The 15,759-nt window shown below is 44.4% G+C and overlaps 1 protein-coding gene across 1 annotated transcript in view; it reads left to right on the forward strand.

The window, feature by feature from the left end:
* Positions 1-739: 739 nt before the first annotated feature.
* The window catches only part of SOGA3 (SOGA family member 3), a 31,660-nt gene continuing 16,640 nt past the window's right edge, over positions 740-15,759 (forward strand). The window contains exons 1-3 of the mRNA XM_051613830.1: positions 740-2,281; positions 2,628-2,852; positions 6,141-6,299. Coding sequence (XP_051469790.1) covers positions 740-2,281; positions 2,628-2,852; positions 6,141-6,299 — 1,926 coding nt within the window. The remainder of the gene's footprint in view (positions 2,282-2,627; positions 2,853-6,140; positions 6,300-15,759) is intronic.

The raw sequence follows: 15,759 nt of genomic DNA on the forward strand, positions 1-15,759 counted from the left end.
CACTCCTATGCTCACTTTTTACTACTTAATGCTTGGGAAGTTCCTGCCAAATAGTGTTCTTTTAAGCATTAATTTCCAGTAAATCAGGGTGATAATGACAGTGCATTTGAGAGAAAACCGTGTGCCCCTGTCAGTGAGAGCAGAGCAAACACAGTGTCATTGTTTAGTGTGTTCCAGGGAGTAAACCAGTTGTCAGGGTATGATACGATGGCTATGTTGACTTTGCCCAGTCGTGTTTCTTCCTTTATTCCCTGTTCTAGTAGAGACTGGTTAAACTGTGTTCTAGGAGAGAATCATCAGGCAGTGTTAGGAATGCTGTCATTTCTTTTGCCCACGTTTCCCCTTTAAGGACAGTTGAATAAAGGCTATGTGAAAACTGTTCCTGGCTCATAGCCATTATTTTTCAGTATATATTAAGGAACATTTTTGCAGCATGATAGGGCCTTTAACAGCCCTTTAAAATAAAGTGTTGTGACCATGAAAACTCTAGTTTTGTCACCATGGAGGAAAATTGCCATGTGAGCACCCTTCAGTGAATACCACATCACATCTCATGCTGGTTAAAGGTGTAATTCCTAGCTTCCCCTGTTCTGAAAATCTGCTGGAGTGGTCATGTCTCAGTGCTACATCAGCATAACCAGTAACAAACCTGAAGCCGTCTCAAGACCTGGCAATGCTCCTGGAATTTGCTTCTGGGCAAATTTTTGTTTAGGAGCTGATAGTAGGGCCCCTTTCCTATATGGACTTCAATTCCCGAGTTTTGGAGTCCTCAGCGTGTCTTGGAAGAGTCCCTGGCAAATCTGAAGGGAAATCTGTTGTTGCTTCCACGTGTGCAACCCTTTGTACAGCAGTCTTTCCCCACTCGGTTGTGACAGGCGCCTGGAAGAGGCCTTTGAGGAGGCAGACAGGTGCGGTAGCAATCCAGATTGGTGCTCGGCTTGGTAGCGAGGACGAGAGAGAGGGAAGGTTGTGTGTGCATGGAAACTTAACTGTGATGTGGGGGGGAGGGCTTGGCATCTGGGGGAAAAACGCCCCTAGACGCAACCGGGATGGGAGCCGATCCCAGCCTGAGCCGTGCGGCGTGGACTCCCTCCCGAAAGCCCCTCGCTCCGGATTGGCGCTGGGCTTTAACCTCGCCCGGCTTGTTACCGGCCGCCGCTCTGCCCGCAGGGGCCGCGGGGCCGGGCAGAGGAGCAACCGGGGCACCGCGGCGGCGGGGAGCAGGGCACGGGCACGCTGGCCGCCGGCCTTGCCTGAGAGCCCGTCTCCCCGCCGCCCCGGGGCCGTCCTCCCCGTCCCCCGACAGGCTTTTCCGCTCTTCTACCCCCCAGCTCCCAGGGCGGCGGCGGAGGCGGAGGACACCGCCGGTGATGGACGCCCCCCGGAGATAGCCGCCGCCATGAGCCAGCCGCCTGCAGGGGGCGCCGCCGCCGAGCCCCGCCTCCATCCCGAGGGCAGCAGCGGCCGGAAGCCGCAGCGCGCCTCCTCTCCGGCCAGGGCCCGCGACAACCCGCCGCGCCCGCCGCCCGCCGCCGCGCCCCGCGCCCCGCCCGCCGGCCCCGCCCCCAAGGCCGCCGGGGCGCGGCCGCCGCCGGGACAGGCCGCCCGAGGCGCGCGCGGCCGCGCCGCCGAGAGGGCGGGCGGGCGGGGCGCGGGGCCGGCGGGAGCTGTCCAGCCCGCGGGCGGTGCTGAAGGGCCGCCCGCCGCCGGGAAGGGCGCCGCCGAGGAGCCGCCGCGCGCCGCCGAGGAGGCGCCCCCTGCGGGGGGAGGCGGCGGAGCGGGGAGCGAGCGGGAGGGGCCGGGGGCGCCGCCGCCGCCCAAGCAGTGGCGGGGGAAAGCGGGGCGGTCTCCGCTGAAGGGCGCGGGGGAGGCGGCCCCGGCGCCTCCATCTTCCGCGGGAGCGGGGAAGGGCCGCGGGGCGGCGGGAGGCGGCGGCGGCGGCTACTGGAAGGAGGGATGCCTGCAAAGTGAGCTCATCCAGTTCCACCTCAGGAAGGGGCTGGCAGCGGCCGCCCAGATGCAAACCAAGGGCAGCAACCACAGCGGCAGCGCTTCCTCCGCCTCCTCCGCCTCCGCGGCCGCCGCCCCGGCCGAGCCTCCCCCGGGCGCCTCCGCCTCCTCTCCCGCTGCCATGGCGGCGGCCGGGGCGGAGGGGCTGCGGCAGGGCGAGGCGGACGGCGGCGGCAGGAGCGGCGCCCCCGAGGGCGCGCTGAGCCCGCAGCTGCAGGAGGAGATGCAAGAAGAGATGGAGAAGCTGCGGGAGGAGAACGAGAGCCTCAAGGTGAGGGGCCGGAGCCGGGACGACGGCGGCGGGAGTGGGAGGTGGGGGGGAACGGGGACAGGCGGTGGCTGGGCGGCCTGCCCACCCCCGCGCTGAGACGGGGCTTCCCCACTGCTCCCTTTCCCGACGCTGTCTCTGGAGACTGAGTTAGGATGGCCCTGGTGTGGGGGGCACGGGCAGTGGCAGTTCCCTGCTTCGTTGCAGTGTTTTTAACGAGCTGGGTTGTATTTAGCCTGGTATCCCTGTGGGAAAGAGCTCCGTGTTGGCCACCTTCTCCTGTACGTGCTGACATTTGTGCTTTTGACCCACCTGTTGCATCCCTGGCCCCTTCTGATCCTGATGCCAGAATGAGATAGATGAGCTGAGGACGGAGATGGACGAGATGAGGGACAGTTTCTTTGAGGAGGACGCTTGTCAGCTTCAAGAAATGCGCCACGAGCTGGAGCGAGCCAACAAGAACTGCCGGATCCTTCAGTACCGGCTGCGCAAGGCCGAGCGCAAGAGGCTCCGCTACGCCCAGACCGGGGAGATCGACGGCGAGCTCTTGCGCAGCATGGAGCAGGACCTCAAGGTACGGCGCGAGCTGGTTGCAGTAGGTGGGAGTGCCTCAGACGGAGACACGAGCATGCTCTCAGTCTTCATGACTCAGGCATTTCCATCTGTTCTGTCTTACACTGTGCACCCAGTGCAGCTCGTGAGATAGCAGTGGCCAAGTGTACCTCGGTAACAGAAGAACCTCTGGGCTGTTTTCAGCTTTAGTCCAATCATTTTTTTTGTGAAATTAGTGTGACTCAAATACAAATTAGGATCTAGAGGCTTTGGAGTTTTTATGATAAATGCAAAACATGCCTTACCACTGCAAAATAAAACCAACCTTTCCAAATAGTCTTGTTGATTTTGAGGGGATTACTGCACTTTCTGGTAAAGATTTCAGAGAACTGGGATACTGAATACTTCCAGAGTCACAACACAAAATTTGGAGTCCGTTGGTGTCAGATAAGTGTTGTTGTTATCTTCAGTGAAGGCAGGATTTTCCACATCCACCTGAAACCACAGACACAGCCCATTAAAGTTCAATGCACAATCAACTGTATTTCATCCATAACATCTGAATGAACCACAGGCCATTGTTGAGGAAAAGTTTCCATCCTAGTTTAAAGGTAGTTTTTGATAAAATATCCATCATCTCCCTTCAAGATTGATCCAATTATAGAAGAAAAACAACCTTTCTTGGGCTAGTAGGAGGTTGTTTAGTTTCTGCTTCCATCCACTATGTTTTGCTAAGACACTTACTCAATCAGGACTTCTAGACTTCTTTCACTTGACTGGTCTTCCACCATTTTGCTTGGAAGTGCAGACCTCTGTATAGCAAATGGGAGCTTATTGGGCACACTTCTGCCTGGTTACCTATGGCTCACTGGATTCTGCTGACGAGTCAAAAATGCTAATTTAATACGAGACCAGGAACAAGATATTTTTTTTTTTAAACTTCATTCTGATAAGTATAATGGATTTAGACTCTGTTATTCCTAGGCCTGGTTTACAAACTTGGATCATCTTTTCTGAAAATTTTCCAGCTTGTCATCATTCTTATTAAAATGTAGACTCTGGCTCAAGACATGTTCCAGTAATTTTCTCACCAATGCCATTTAAAATGCCAATATCCTTCTCTCTCTTTCTATTTGATATTCCTTTTCTGTGCATATTCAGGTCCCATGTTTTCTGTTGTGGCCATGACAGTCTTGTAAGTGCAGCTGTCTTTGTGGCTGTTGACAGAACAGTCAACAAGTTTTGCTTCCTGGTCGGAAGCAGAATGACCCCTTTGTTGGGGTTCATATGGATTTGGTGACTGAAGCAAGGGACATTTTGCACACTCAGAACAACGCTCAGGTGAATAGTTGAAACATGCACCTTTGCAGGCAGAATTTGAATGTGAGCCTTCATGTCCCAAGGGAATATTGTGATTCCAGCTTAGAGAGTTTCTTTGTTGGCTCAATGTTACTTTGTAATGAGTGATGCACACCCACGGCCTGGGAGGGAAGTGGTGAGGGCACCTCTGGTGAGGTGTTTGCCAGCAATATAGGAGCTTGCAGCTAAGGCCTTAGGCTGAGCTGAGCAAAAGACTCACTTCAATTAGGATTTCTCCCACGTCTTCCCAATACCATACAAGTGACTGCTTGGAAAGGAATAGTGTTTTTGCAAAGTGTTCTCACAGATGATGAATGTGTTCTGCTTTGGAGTAGGAATGAATGTCTAATGCCAAATTTCTGCCTGATTGAATTCTGGGTGCTAGTTAACCATAATTGTGACTCATGTGCACTTCTCTAGCAGTCCCAAGTTCTTTACTGAAGAAGTTCTATCCAAAATAATGTCCATTTTGCATGGGTAATATATTAGGGGACTTAATCCTTCAGAGATACAGTCATGCATATAGCTGTATTAAAATACATCTTACATAAGCGAGTCCTGTTTCCTATGTGATCTAGAATGCTCTGTAGAATTTCCCTGCATTAAGTGCTACTCTACAAAATTTTGTAGAGTGCAAAAAAATCACTGCTGGTAATGATTTTGCTTTTTGTTGTATTTAGTGATACATGCTGTGTCTATGGACCCAAGACAGAATCTGATAGGATGCTGTTAAAAATGTCCCCTCTCATTTTATATTTACTTTGATTGGACAGCCAGATGAGCAGTTTAATACCGAGTGCAGGAAAAGACATCAAGATATAGCCCTGTGGTGTGATTCTCAGCTCATCCTGCAGTCTCTTTGGAGTATGGTTATAATTGAAATTCCCCTCCACTCTCTCTTTTGGTTGGGCATTATGTGTCTTGAGCATGTGTGTGGTGGGGGAGGTTATTGAATGGTCTTGTTCTACACTGCAGTGTTGTATCTGTAATTCACACACACTGGGTTTCTTGTCAAGGGAGGCTGAGTCACTAGCTGCTGCTGTTTTCTGATAAATCAGACTCTTCTAGACTGCTTGCTTGCAATTGTTATTTTTTTTTCTTTAGAGTTTTAGTATGTCAGAGTTCTTTGACACACAAACATAAAGATCATTCTGGTGAAAGCCACAAAGGATAGCTCTTTGAGGTCCCCTAGATAATGCTAAGAAGGATCAATTATAATTTCCACTGTTCTGAAAAAAAAACCAAACAGGAAATTAGGCTTTTCAAACTGTGTGTCTAATTGACCATTACAACAGTCAGTGTATATTTAAATAACTATATTACAGTTTCTGTATCTTTCACAAAATACAATGTGAGTGGCTTCAATGCCAAAATTGTCATTATTTTACATAAAGAAGAAGAATTAGATCCTGACAGGTGCTTTTAAACTCTGTTCCTGTGAAAACACATTTAAAAAAAAAAAAAGAAAAAAGAAAAAAGAAAAAACCTGTTAATTTTAATTTCAAATACTGGACATCATTTGGGTGAACACAAGATCAGTAAAAATGTTGTTGGTTCATGTTTTATTTTTAAAATTAACCAATAGTAGTAAAATAGCAGATAGTTAGATTTAACTGTCTATTAAGGAGAGAGAAACTAGCGAGGTCAGTCAAAATAAATGTGTCCGTTTGTGGTCCTATACAAGGCACAGTCTGGGTAGGCCTGGAGTAGGTGGGCCCTTCTTTTAGATGTTTCTGCATGTCAAGTATGTTTTGGAAGGAGTCAGCTTGAATTTGGAATCATTAGGAATTCTGTCTGTTGGATGTAGTTCTCTATGTGTTTCCTTTCATGTCTCTTCCAACAAAAAGTTCAGAATTAACCTGTAAATGGTTGCTTAGGCACTAAGCACTGCAGCAGTAATTTTTTAATATTTTTTTTTTAATCTGTCTTTTGAAAATGTCATTTCATTTAGGTTGCAAAAGATGTATCAGTGAGACTTCACCATGAGTTAGAAAATGTGGAAGAAAAACGTACTGTAACAGAAGATGAAAATGAAAAATTAAGACAGCAGCTTATTGAAGTTGAAATTGCCAAACAAGCCCTACAGAATGAACTGGAAAAAATGAAAGAGGTCAGTGTTGCTATTTACTTCTACACAAAGTATTTGAAGTTCTCAAATTCTTACTGCTGATCTAACTGGTTTTCTTCCTATCACTTTTTTTGGTGGCACAGGATATGTCAGGCACAAAAGCAGAAAGTTACCAAGAGTGCTGAAATACAACTTGGTGATGGGGAAGCTGAGAACAAGCTAAAATACTTGGTGTTACCTAGGTGAAACAGAAACCAAACTTGCTTTTTTATACAAGGACAGAAACCTGGAACGGATGGTAACAGAGTTCAGAGGTTTTGAGACATTGTACTTAAGATACATGCAGAAAGAGTGTTGAAGGGAATCAGAGACCAACTTGGCAGATGATGTTCACCACAGGTTTTTACAAAGACCAGTGTTTTTCCCTTGCTAAATACTGTTATGGACTAGGAGGCACACTGATACTAGGGGTCTGGCCACCCCTCATCTTGTTCACTCATTCTCTTTTGGGAGTATTAGCGAGTGAGAGACTCTACCTGGTCTGTCAGTTTAAGTACAGTTTTACATTATCACAGAATCACAGAATGGTCAGGGTTGGAAGGGACCTCGAAAGTTCATTCAGTCCAACCCCCCTGCCAGAGCAGGATCATCTGTCACATAGGATCAAGTCCAGGTGGGTTTTGAATGTCTCCAGCAAAGGAGACTCCACAACCTCTCTGGGCAGCCTGTTCCAGTGCTCTGTCACCCCCACAGTGAAAAAGTTTTTCCTTGTGTTTATGTGGAACCTCTTATGCTCCAGCCTTCACCCATTGCCCCTTGTCCTATCATTGGACATCACTGAGAAGAGCCTGTCTCCATCCTCCTGACTTTCACCCTTTACATACTTATAACCATCAATGAGTTTCTCCCTCAGTCTCCTCCAAGCTCAGGAGACCCAGCTCCCTCAGCCTTTCCTCATAAGGGAGATGTTCCACTCCCTTAATCATCTTTGTGGCTCTGTGCTGGACTCTTTCAAGCAGTTCCCTGTCCTTCCTGAACTGAGGGGCCCAGAACTGGACACAATACTCCAGGTGTGGCCTCACCAAGGCAGAATAGAGGGGGAGGAGAACCTCTCTTGACCTACTAACCACATCCTTTCTAATACACCCCAGGATGCCATTTGCCTTCTTGGCTACAAGGGCACATTGCTGGCTCATGGTCATCCTCCTGTCCACCAGGACCCCCAGGTCCCTTTCTCCTACACTGCTCTCCAGCAGGTCAGCCCCTAACCTGTACTGGTCCATGGGGTTGTTCTTCCCCAAATGCAAAACTCTACACTTGCCCTTGTTGAATTTCATCAAGTTTCTCCCCGCCCAACTCTCCAGCCTGTCTAGCTGAATGGCAGCACAGCCTTCTGGTGTGTCAGCCACTCCTCCCAGTTTAGTGTCATCAGCAAACTTGCTGACAGTGCATTCTGTTCCCTCATCCAGGTCGCTGATGAAAATATTGAACAGCACCGGTCCCAGTACTGACCCCTGAGAGACTCCACTAGGTACAGACCTCCAACTAGACTCTCTCCCATTGACCACAACTCTCTGACTTCTTTCCTTCAGCCAGTTCACAGTCCACCTCGCTACCCAATCATCCAGACCACGTTTCCTCCTTTTAGCTGCGAGGATGCTGGAGTATCAAATGTTTTACTGAAATCAAGATAAACCACATCCACTGCACTACCATGATCTATCCACCTGGTTATGTCCTCATAAAAGGCTATCAGGTTGGTTAAACATGAGTTTCCCATGGTATAACCGTGTTGACTTTTCCTAATGACCCTCTCGTCTTTGTTATGCCTAGAGACAGTGCTGAGGATAAGTTGTTCCATCATCTTTCCAGGGATGGAGGTGAGGCTGACCAGTCTATAGTTACCTGGGTCCTCCTTCTTGTCCTTTTTGAATACTGGTGTGACATTTGCTTTCCTCCAGACCTCAGGCCCCTCTCCTGTTCCCCACAACTTACCAAAGATGTTGGAGAATGGCCTAGCAATGACCTCCCCCAGCTCCCTCAGTGCCCATGGGTGCATCCCTTCAGGACCCATGGATTTATGTATGTCCAGATTGCTTAACTGATCCCTAAATATATCTAATTCATCTTCAGCATTGCTCCATTTGCTATTATATAGATGCAAGGTACTATGCCATTAAGTAAGCAGAAAATTGTGTTACAACAGTAATAGCCTGACAGACAGAGATAACAAAGCATCCAGTAAAAAGAGAAATTGTTGTCTAAGAATTACTTCTCAGAAAAGATTTTAGAAACAGCTTTCCAGTTCAGTGTTTAAAATTGAGTGAATGCCACTGATGTTCACTTTTAGTAATATTCCTTTAGCAGGAATGCCAATGTCTACTTTGATCTTGGATGAAGCAGAAGAGATGTATTTCAGTTGTTAAGAAAGGCAGGAAGTCTTCAGTTGTATGATGTTACAGTATTTTTAGGAGTTGCAAGTACTTATTATAAGTGATGTAGTATTAAAAATATTCATAAGTTTTCTTTACAGGAGCTGAATTTTGAACCTGTTAGTAGAGGGTAAACAGGTGGGTTTTTTCCACCTTGTACTGCTTTTCCAGATAATTTGATAATTGAAAAGGGCATGAAATCTGAGCTTTACTCAGCTTCCCTCTCCTTTGCTTGAGACTTTCTTATGTTTTCACTTTGCTTTCTGCCATCAAGAACAGGTCATTTTCTGGGACCATCTTCTTTATGAGAGCATGATCATTCTGTAATTATTCTTACAACTTGTTGTTAAGCTTGGCTTTATTCCACACTTTCCATTATTCTTGTCCGTTTAGACTCCACTTTCTTGTAGATTCCCATTTCTTGATCTTGTCCTCCTGCCCTGTGATAGGTTATACCACAGTAAGCTTCTTTTGCCTTCCTTCTTCTTACAGATCTTCAGTTTGAAATTAAGTGTAGTGGCAATTTAATAGCTTTCACTCTTTGGTAACTATGTACCTGCAGGAAATTAACCCAATAAATGGGCTTCTTCACCTCTTGTCATCACTAGTCACTTTTGTCCTTATTCTGATTCTTCCTCTCTTGCCCGCTTGAACTATGGTTCACTTTATTGAGCTTAGAATTAAGAGGAGAGTTAATTTCTAAAGACAACAAAGCATTTTTATTTTATAGCATAATAATAGTGCTCAGAGTTTGTAATGACTGATTTCTGTAATTTTATGTCATGAAATGTACTGCAAAAACACAAACCTTTCCATTCTTCTTAAAATCTATTTATGTGTAACTGCTGTGGGGAATTTGTTCTCCTTTTAAAATGAACAGTGAGAGGTAGCAGAGAATTATTACAAGACTTAATAGAAAATGTTGGAGGCAGAAACATAGTTTTTTTGTTAGTGAGTCCCTAGAGCAGGACCAAAGCCAAAGTTTTCTTTGTGTAGATTATATATTGCTTTTAAAAATATGGGACTTGACTAAAGCATGTATAAAAGATAAGTGCTAGCTGAAGTGTTTGTGTAGAGACAAATCTAGAGCTCTTCAGTGAACATTTGGGTGAATATAGACTTGTGAATATTAATATTGATATTGTTTCCATTAATATAGGGAAATAGAGGCTGTTTACTTTCTGTGTTTGGAGCTTATGAAAAACATAATTATGATATATTCCATGACTAATGCAAGTTGCTATAATCATGCATTTTCTATCAGTTTCTCTTACTTGCAGTCTCCCAGTCTGCAGCCATTTCGTTTAGTGTTATTCCTGCAGACATCCACACAGAAACAGTGTGAGGAGTTTTCATCTGCATTGTCGATTCTCAGAATTTATTTGTAGCAACTGCTGCTGATTTCCCCTTAATTATTTATTATATTAATTGTAATACTTTTGGGGAAGCTGAGAACAAGCTAGAGAAATTGTTTCCTGGAAGAAAGACAAACCAACTGTAATTAGATATAATTTTTTCAGATGTAAATATTTGTTAATGACATGCATTGGAGCCTGGCCTTTATAAATTCTGGCTTGCAATGCATATCTGTAATTGCAGGAGGCATCGTGTTTTTCAGAGATAGATGTCTTTATGGATAGAAATGGATTGCTCTCCTGGTGGTCCGAACTGGGCAGATGCAAGACAAGTTGTTTAGCCACATTAGGGTGGTGGTGTAATTTTCTTCTTCTGAGCATAAGTTATTAGCACAACTACAGAGCTTGTGATAAGCATGGCCACACTGCATGTGGACCAGTTAGTTCAGACTGCAGGCAGCGGAGCTTATTCCTCTCTGCATGGGTGTGTGTTCTGCTGGAGAGGTGCCTGGCTTGTCAATCAGTCCATTTTGTATGCTGCATGGAAATGGAAGAAGGCAGCAAGGTCTGGGGAACTGGGCACTGGAGCCCAGGAGGAAGAATCTGAATTCTGTTCCTGACTTTGATACTAAGCTGCTGTGGGACCACAGGAAAGTAATTATGCTTTTCTGCTTACTCTTGCAACCTTTGCCTGCCCTGTTTATGTAACCTGTGGACACAGATTAACTCCCCATACATCTCTGAGTGCTCAGACTGCACAGAAATCAGGAGGGTAGCTGGAAATATCACAACAAAAGCTGCGTAAAAAAAAAAAACAACAGCAATGAAAAAAAACCCCAATGAACAAACTTCCTTCCCCCCAAAGAAACAACTGGAGAGCTGTGAAAACAACTGGTAAGGGATGGTCCTGTTGCTGTCCCCTTGGTCACCAATCACCCATGCCACCTTTCTCTAACAGCCCTTTATCTAAGTCCTTTCTCCTGCCAGTTAACCACAACCACTTATTTCCAGACTTTCTCATGTAACTGTCAGATTCTCCAGGTTCTTTCTCCTGATCTTGATCATATGTCAGTGGTTTGTTTGTTTGTTATTACTGGCTGTCGCTTGTAATAGATCCTTTGCTTGGCTATTTTTCTCTCTTCTTTTTCCTAAGTCCCAGTTTTATCTTTCTCCCTCCCACTCTCTCCTCCCTTCCATCCTTCCAAATCTTTAACAGTGTCCAGTTGCCCCTCTGGATTTTGAGTCTGTTCCAGTTAATTTTCTTCTTATTCTACTCCAAGTATATTATCCATGTTTCTTAGTTACAGCTTCTTCCTTCTGGAAAATTAGTTCTCTTCCCCTGATTCTTCCACCTCCTCATACATATCTGTCAGCTCTCTTGGTTTGTTCCTTTCCTTGTTTCCAAGCCTTAGCTCTTCACTTTTGCATCTGGAATGAGAGCAGTGGGAGATCACTCACTCTACCAGGAAACAGCCACTAAGTCACTGTGACCACTAGGAGAAAAGGTGTCTGGTTCTAATGTCTCACTTCAGCTTTATCTAGACTCACATGGAGCAACAGTTGCAGGACTTCTTAGGCTTACCTTCTGGCCTGAAGGTGGGATGTAATCTGTCATCTGGAGAAAATGTGCAGATTGATAGCTGGGGTGGGAGAGGATGTGTTAGTTTGTAAATTCATGACTTTATATAAACTCCAAGAAATAATTACCTGGCTATGTATAGGAATGGCAATTTCTGAAAGGCCAGTCATAATATGGGTGAATTAGAAAAGTATGAGGTGTATATCTTATACAGACACAAAAATGTTCCAGAGCACAGGCATACTGCTGATTCTCAAAATAACAGTTGCTAAAATAATTTAATATGAGCAAACCACGATCTTCTCTTGTTGGAAAGAGCTGAATAATCTCACTGAATTTGTCCAAAATAATAATTATGTTGATAACTTATCCTGAGACAGTTGAATGGCATAGAAAATCTGCAACACCTAAATTGTGGTGAGGTTGTAATGAACTGGAAACAGGTCTCATAATAGGTGGTGGTTTGCAGCATTTCCAGTAGGCAAGGCAGCCCTATACAACAGCAGCAGTGCATTTTTCGATGCTTTTAGAATCAAAACTTTCTTATCCACTGTTCATCTTGATCACTTCTCTCAGGACCTTAAACTTCTCCATCTCACAGTCAGAGCTGCCAGTGCTACCACTGGCCATCGAGCCCCTGACCAATGCAAGAGGTTCATCAGAGTGATTCCCACAGCTGACTTGTTTATCATCTATCACAAAAGTTGTCATGCATCCATTGCAGAAATTGTGTAACTTCTAATTGTCTGAAAAATGCTTCATCTATTTATTCCCTTTTATTCATCAGATGATGTGCAGAAGATATCCCAAATAATGCCACCTATGTTTCTCTGTCCTCTCATTCTTACTCATAGCTCACAGCTGGCCCATCATCCATTACAAGGCAGCATTACATGCAATTGAACTGCTCATTTGTGTAGATCACAACCCTTCTTCCTCACCTTGAGAGTTTGCATTGATTCATGGCTGTAGTCCAGGCATATGAGCTGTCCCATTGTGTCTCTCTGATCCCAGTGAAGTCACAGCTCTGTAAATGTCCATGCATTTCTAACTGCTGTTTGTTTCCCATGCTGCATGCATGCAAGTTACTGGAGATGGATGCTTGGTTGTGCTGCTTTGAAAGGGAAAGTCTGAGCCTCCTGCATCATACTGGCTTCCAAGCACTTCCTAGTTGCACCTCACATTTTCATTTCTCTTCAGAGTTCAAGCCTCATTTTAAATAGTTGGTAATGGAGGGAGTGGGGACAAGGCAGAGATCAGTAAAATGCTAATACGTCTGCTGATGTAGCTGATCATCTTCACAGCATCAAGGTAGTAAGTGGTACACCTCGATGAGTTACAGTAATATACTGTCTCCTGGCACCAGATGGCAGCAGGGAAGGATTTAGTAAGTCTCTTCCAAGCCTGATTCTGTCCCGGGTCTTTTGGAGGACTCAAATACCAAGTTGATCAGCAACATTTCTACTAAAAGTACTTCTAAGCAGAGGTTTTCCTGATCTGTAGTCTCAGGTTGTTGTCTCACGAAAATTTGATTTGCTTTGGTGAAAAGAACAGGATAATGAGGAGGATTTTCTAAAAAGTGATGAGACACAAGTCTCTGCCTGATTTTATACAGGAAAAAGCAAAAAAGTCCTCTGTCTCCCAGCACAGCTCAGTGATTCTCTAAGCACCACATTCCAGAAGAAGCAGAACCCCCAGTTACTTCTGTCAGACTTATGTGCAATTCTATTACCTTTGGTATCCTGCCCAAATATTTTGTTTCATTAAAACAGTACTCAGCAGGGGTGCTATTCATCATCTGTGAGGGTGTGACTCTGACATCTTTGCTTGGAGCACACTTCAGTTTCACAGTGATCAGAATAAGAAGAGTTTGCTTAAGCTTAGTTCTTTGATTGTGGGAAAAGAATAATAATGAAGAAGTAAATTCATTTGTGTTGCAAAATCTGTTGTAGTAATTCTCTGAAAATGTTATGCCATAAACAGGAAAAAAACTGATGTGAATTTGAGAAGTAGTTTACACTTAAACCTCATAAAATTACATTTTAATTTTGTATCAGCCATCAGCAATTCACATGAGCCATTTACTTCAAGACAGTTTATCAAAACTGAACATAAACAACCTAATGGTCAATAATAATGTAGCTCCAAAACATATACAACAAATAATGAGTGATTTCAAAAGAATAAAACTCCATAAATATCTTACTGTGAGTAAAGATGCCTCAAGGGGATTTTTTTTCAGAGACTCATAGATGCTGCTGTGCTGTTTTGTGGGTTCCTATTGACTTGTCTTAAAATTTGCAAGGATGTGTAAAAGGAGTGGGAGATTTGCTTGCTAATGGGGAAGTAATGAAAGAGCAGCAACTGTAGTGGAACAGAGTGTATCTGGAATATTTTTAGAACAGAAAATAATTTAGCTATCACAAAATACAGTTTGATCAGTGTTTTTTGAATCTGTATAAGTAATTCTTCTACTCTGGTTTGATGGGGGCATGAGGGATCCTTCCTTGTGGCAGAACATTACCTTGATTTCCTTCCTTTCTTTGATGGGTATCAACAGCCTTAGATTTGCCAGTTCTCTTGTCACATTTGTACTGGTACTACATACAGTCTTAAGGATAATCAGAGTCTCTTTGCATTAAGCTCTTGTTTAAAGAAAAAAAAAAAAAAAAAGTAATGACCATCTAAAAAAAAGCCCACAGAAAAGCACACACACAAAAAACCTAACCAGAAGGAAGGCACAGAATAAGCACCAAACTTTAAAACACACAGAAACTGTGTCAGAGAAAGGACATGAGTCCCTACATGCCTGAAGTCGGTACCTGAGGCCCTTTTTTTGCTTGAATCATTCTTCTCAAAGTTGAGAATTCTACAGAATTGCTTCTGTTAGTCAAAAGCTATATTTGTAAAGTAAAGCAAGCTAAGGAAAGGGCCCACACACTGATGAGCAATTGCTAGCACATCCCTTGGATGGTTTTTGTCTGGGTCAGCCACCACTGCTTCAGTGCTTGGGCATGATTTGGGGTATTGTCTGGGTCAGTGCTCATTCCTGATTGACAGTTTGGATATGGTCCTGCTGGTTTGGAAGGAAGCTGTAGGGAAGTTTAGCTGTATTGTCACTTTAGCTGAAAGGAGACTGAATTGTGGAGGGCCAGTTGGCATCAGGTCCTAAGAACAGTCCCTGACCGTTCTATTTACTAGTATAAAAACTAGTCAAAAGGTCTCTGACTTGGTGTGGTGCCAGATGAGAAGGCAAATGAGACAGAGAACAGCAAGTCCAGTCCGTTCCTGCCATGTGAATGCCTTCTGCTGAGAACTACTGGCAATGGGCAATCACCAGCAGTGACAAAGCCAACACAATAGCCCAGTTGTCTGTGGGAGTAATGGACAGGTCAGTAACTGTGGCTCAGGTAGTGGATGGTAACTGGTTACCAGAGAAAATGGTTTGTAATCATGAACTAATTGTGGGGCAGGCTGGAAATGATGTATCTTTGTTGCTGCAAACTTTAGTGTGACTTTCTTGAGATCTGAAGGAGAAAGAAGGCCTTTTGTATCTCATTACCAAAGTAGGTGATCTTGCTTCTTACTTCAATAACATCCTCAAAGTATGATACCATATTAACAAATGGAGAAAACTTTGGGAATTCCAGTATTGCTTGGTTTATATTCAGTCATCTCCTGATAGTTTGTTGGCACTGTGCAGTTTGTAAGCCTGAGAAGTTTACTTATTTTCTAGGAAAAGACAAAGTTTTTAGGACTCTGTAATGGTTCTCAATCACAGAAGACAAGTTTTTATTTTTGCACTTCCTAATTTCATTATTTCTTTACTCAAATGGACATTCAAGTGTCCATATGCATAATTTAGACTTTGAGATACCAACCCGTTTGCTCAAATGAAAGAAAAAGTTTCCAGGCAACTTAGAAGTGTAAAAATGAGCTCCCTGGTTTAGCCAGCTTTTCAAGAGTTGTCATGGTGCCTTTCATAATTGGATCCATAGTTGGACAGCACAAAATCTACATTGGTTCTTCGGTTGTTTTGCTTAAGTTTCTTTTTTAATAATATAAAATGCTTTTTAATCTTCAACTATCATATTTTTTATGCCCATTTTGCAATTTTGGCAAGTCTCTGGATTTTT

Source organism: Apus apus, chromosome 3, assembly GCF_020740795.1.
Source record: "Apus apus isolate bApuApu2 chromosome 3, bApuApu2.pri.cur, whole genome shotgun sequence".
Taxonomy (NCBI): domain Eukaryota; kingdom Metazoa; phylum Chordata; class Aves; order Apodiformes; family Apodidae; genus Apus; species Apus apus.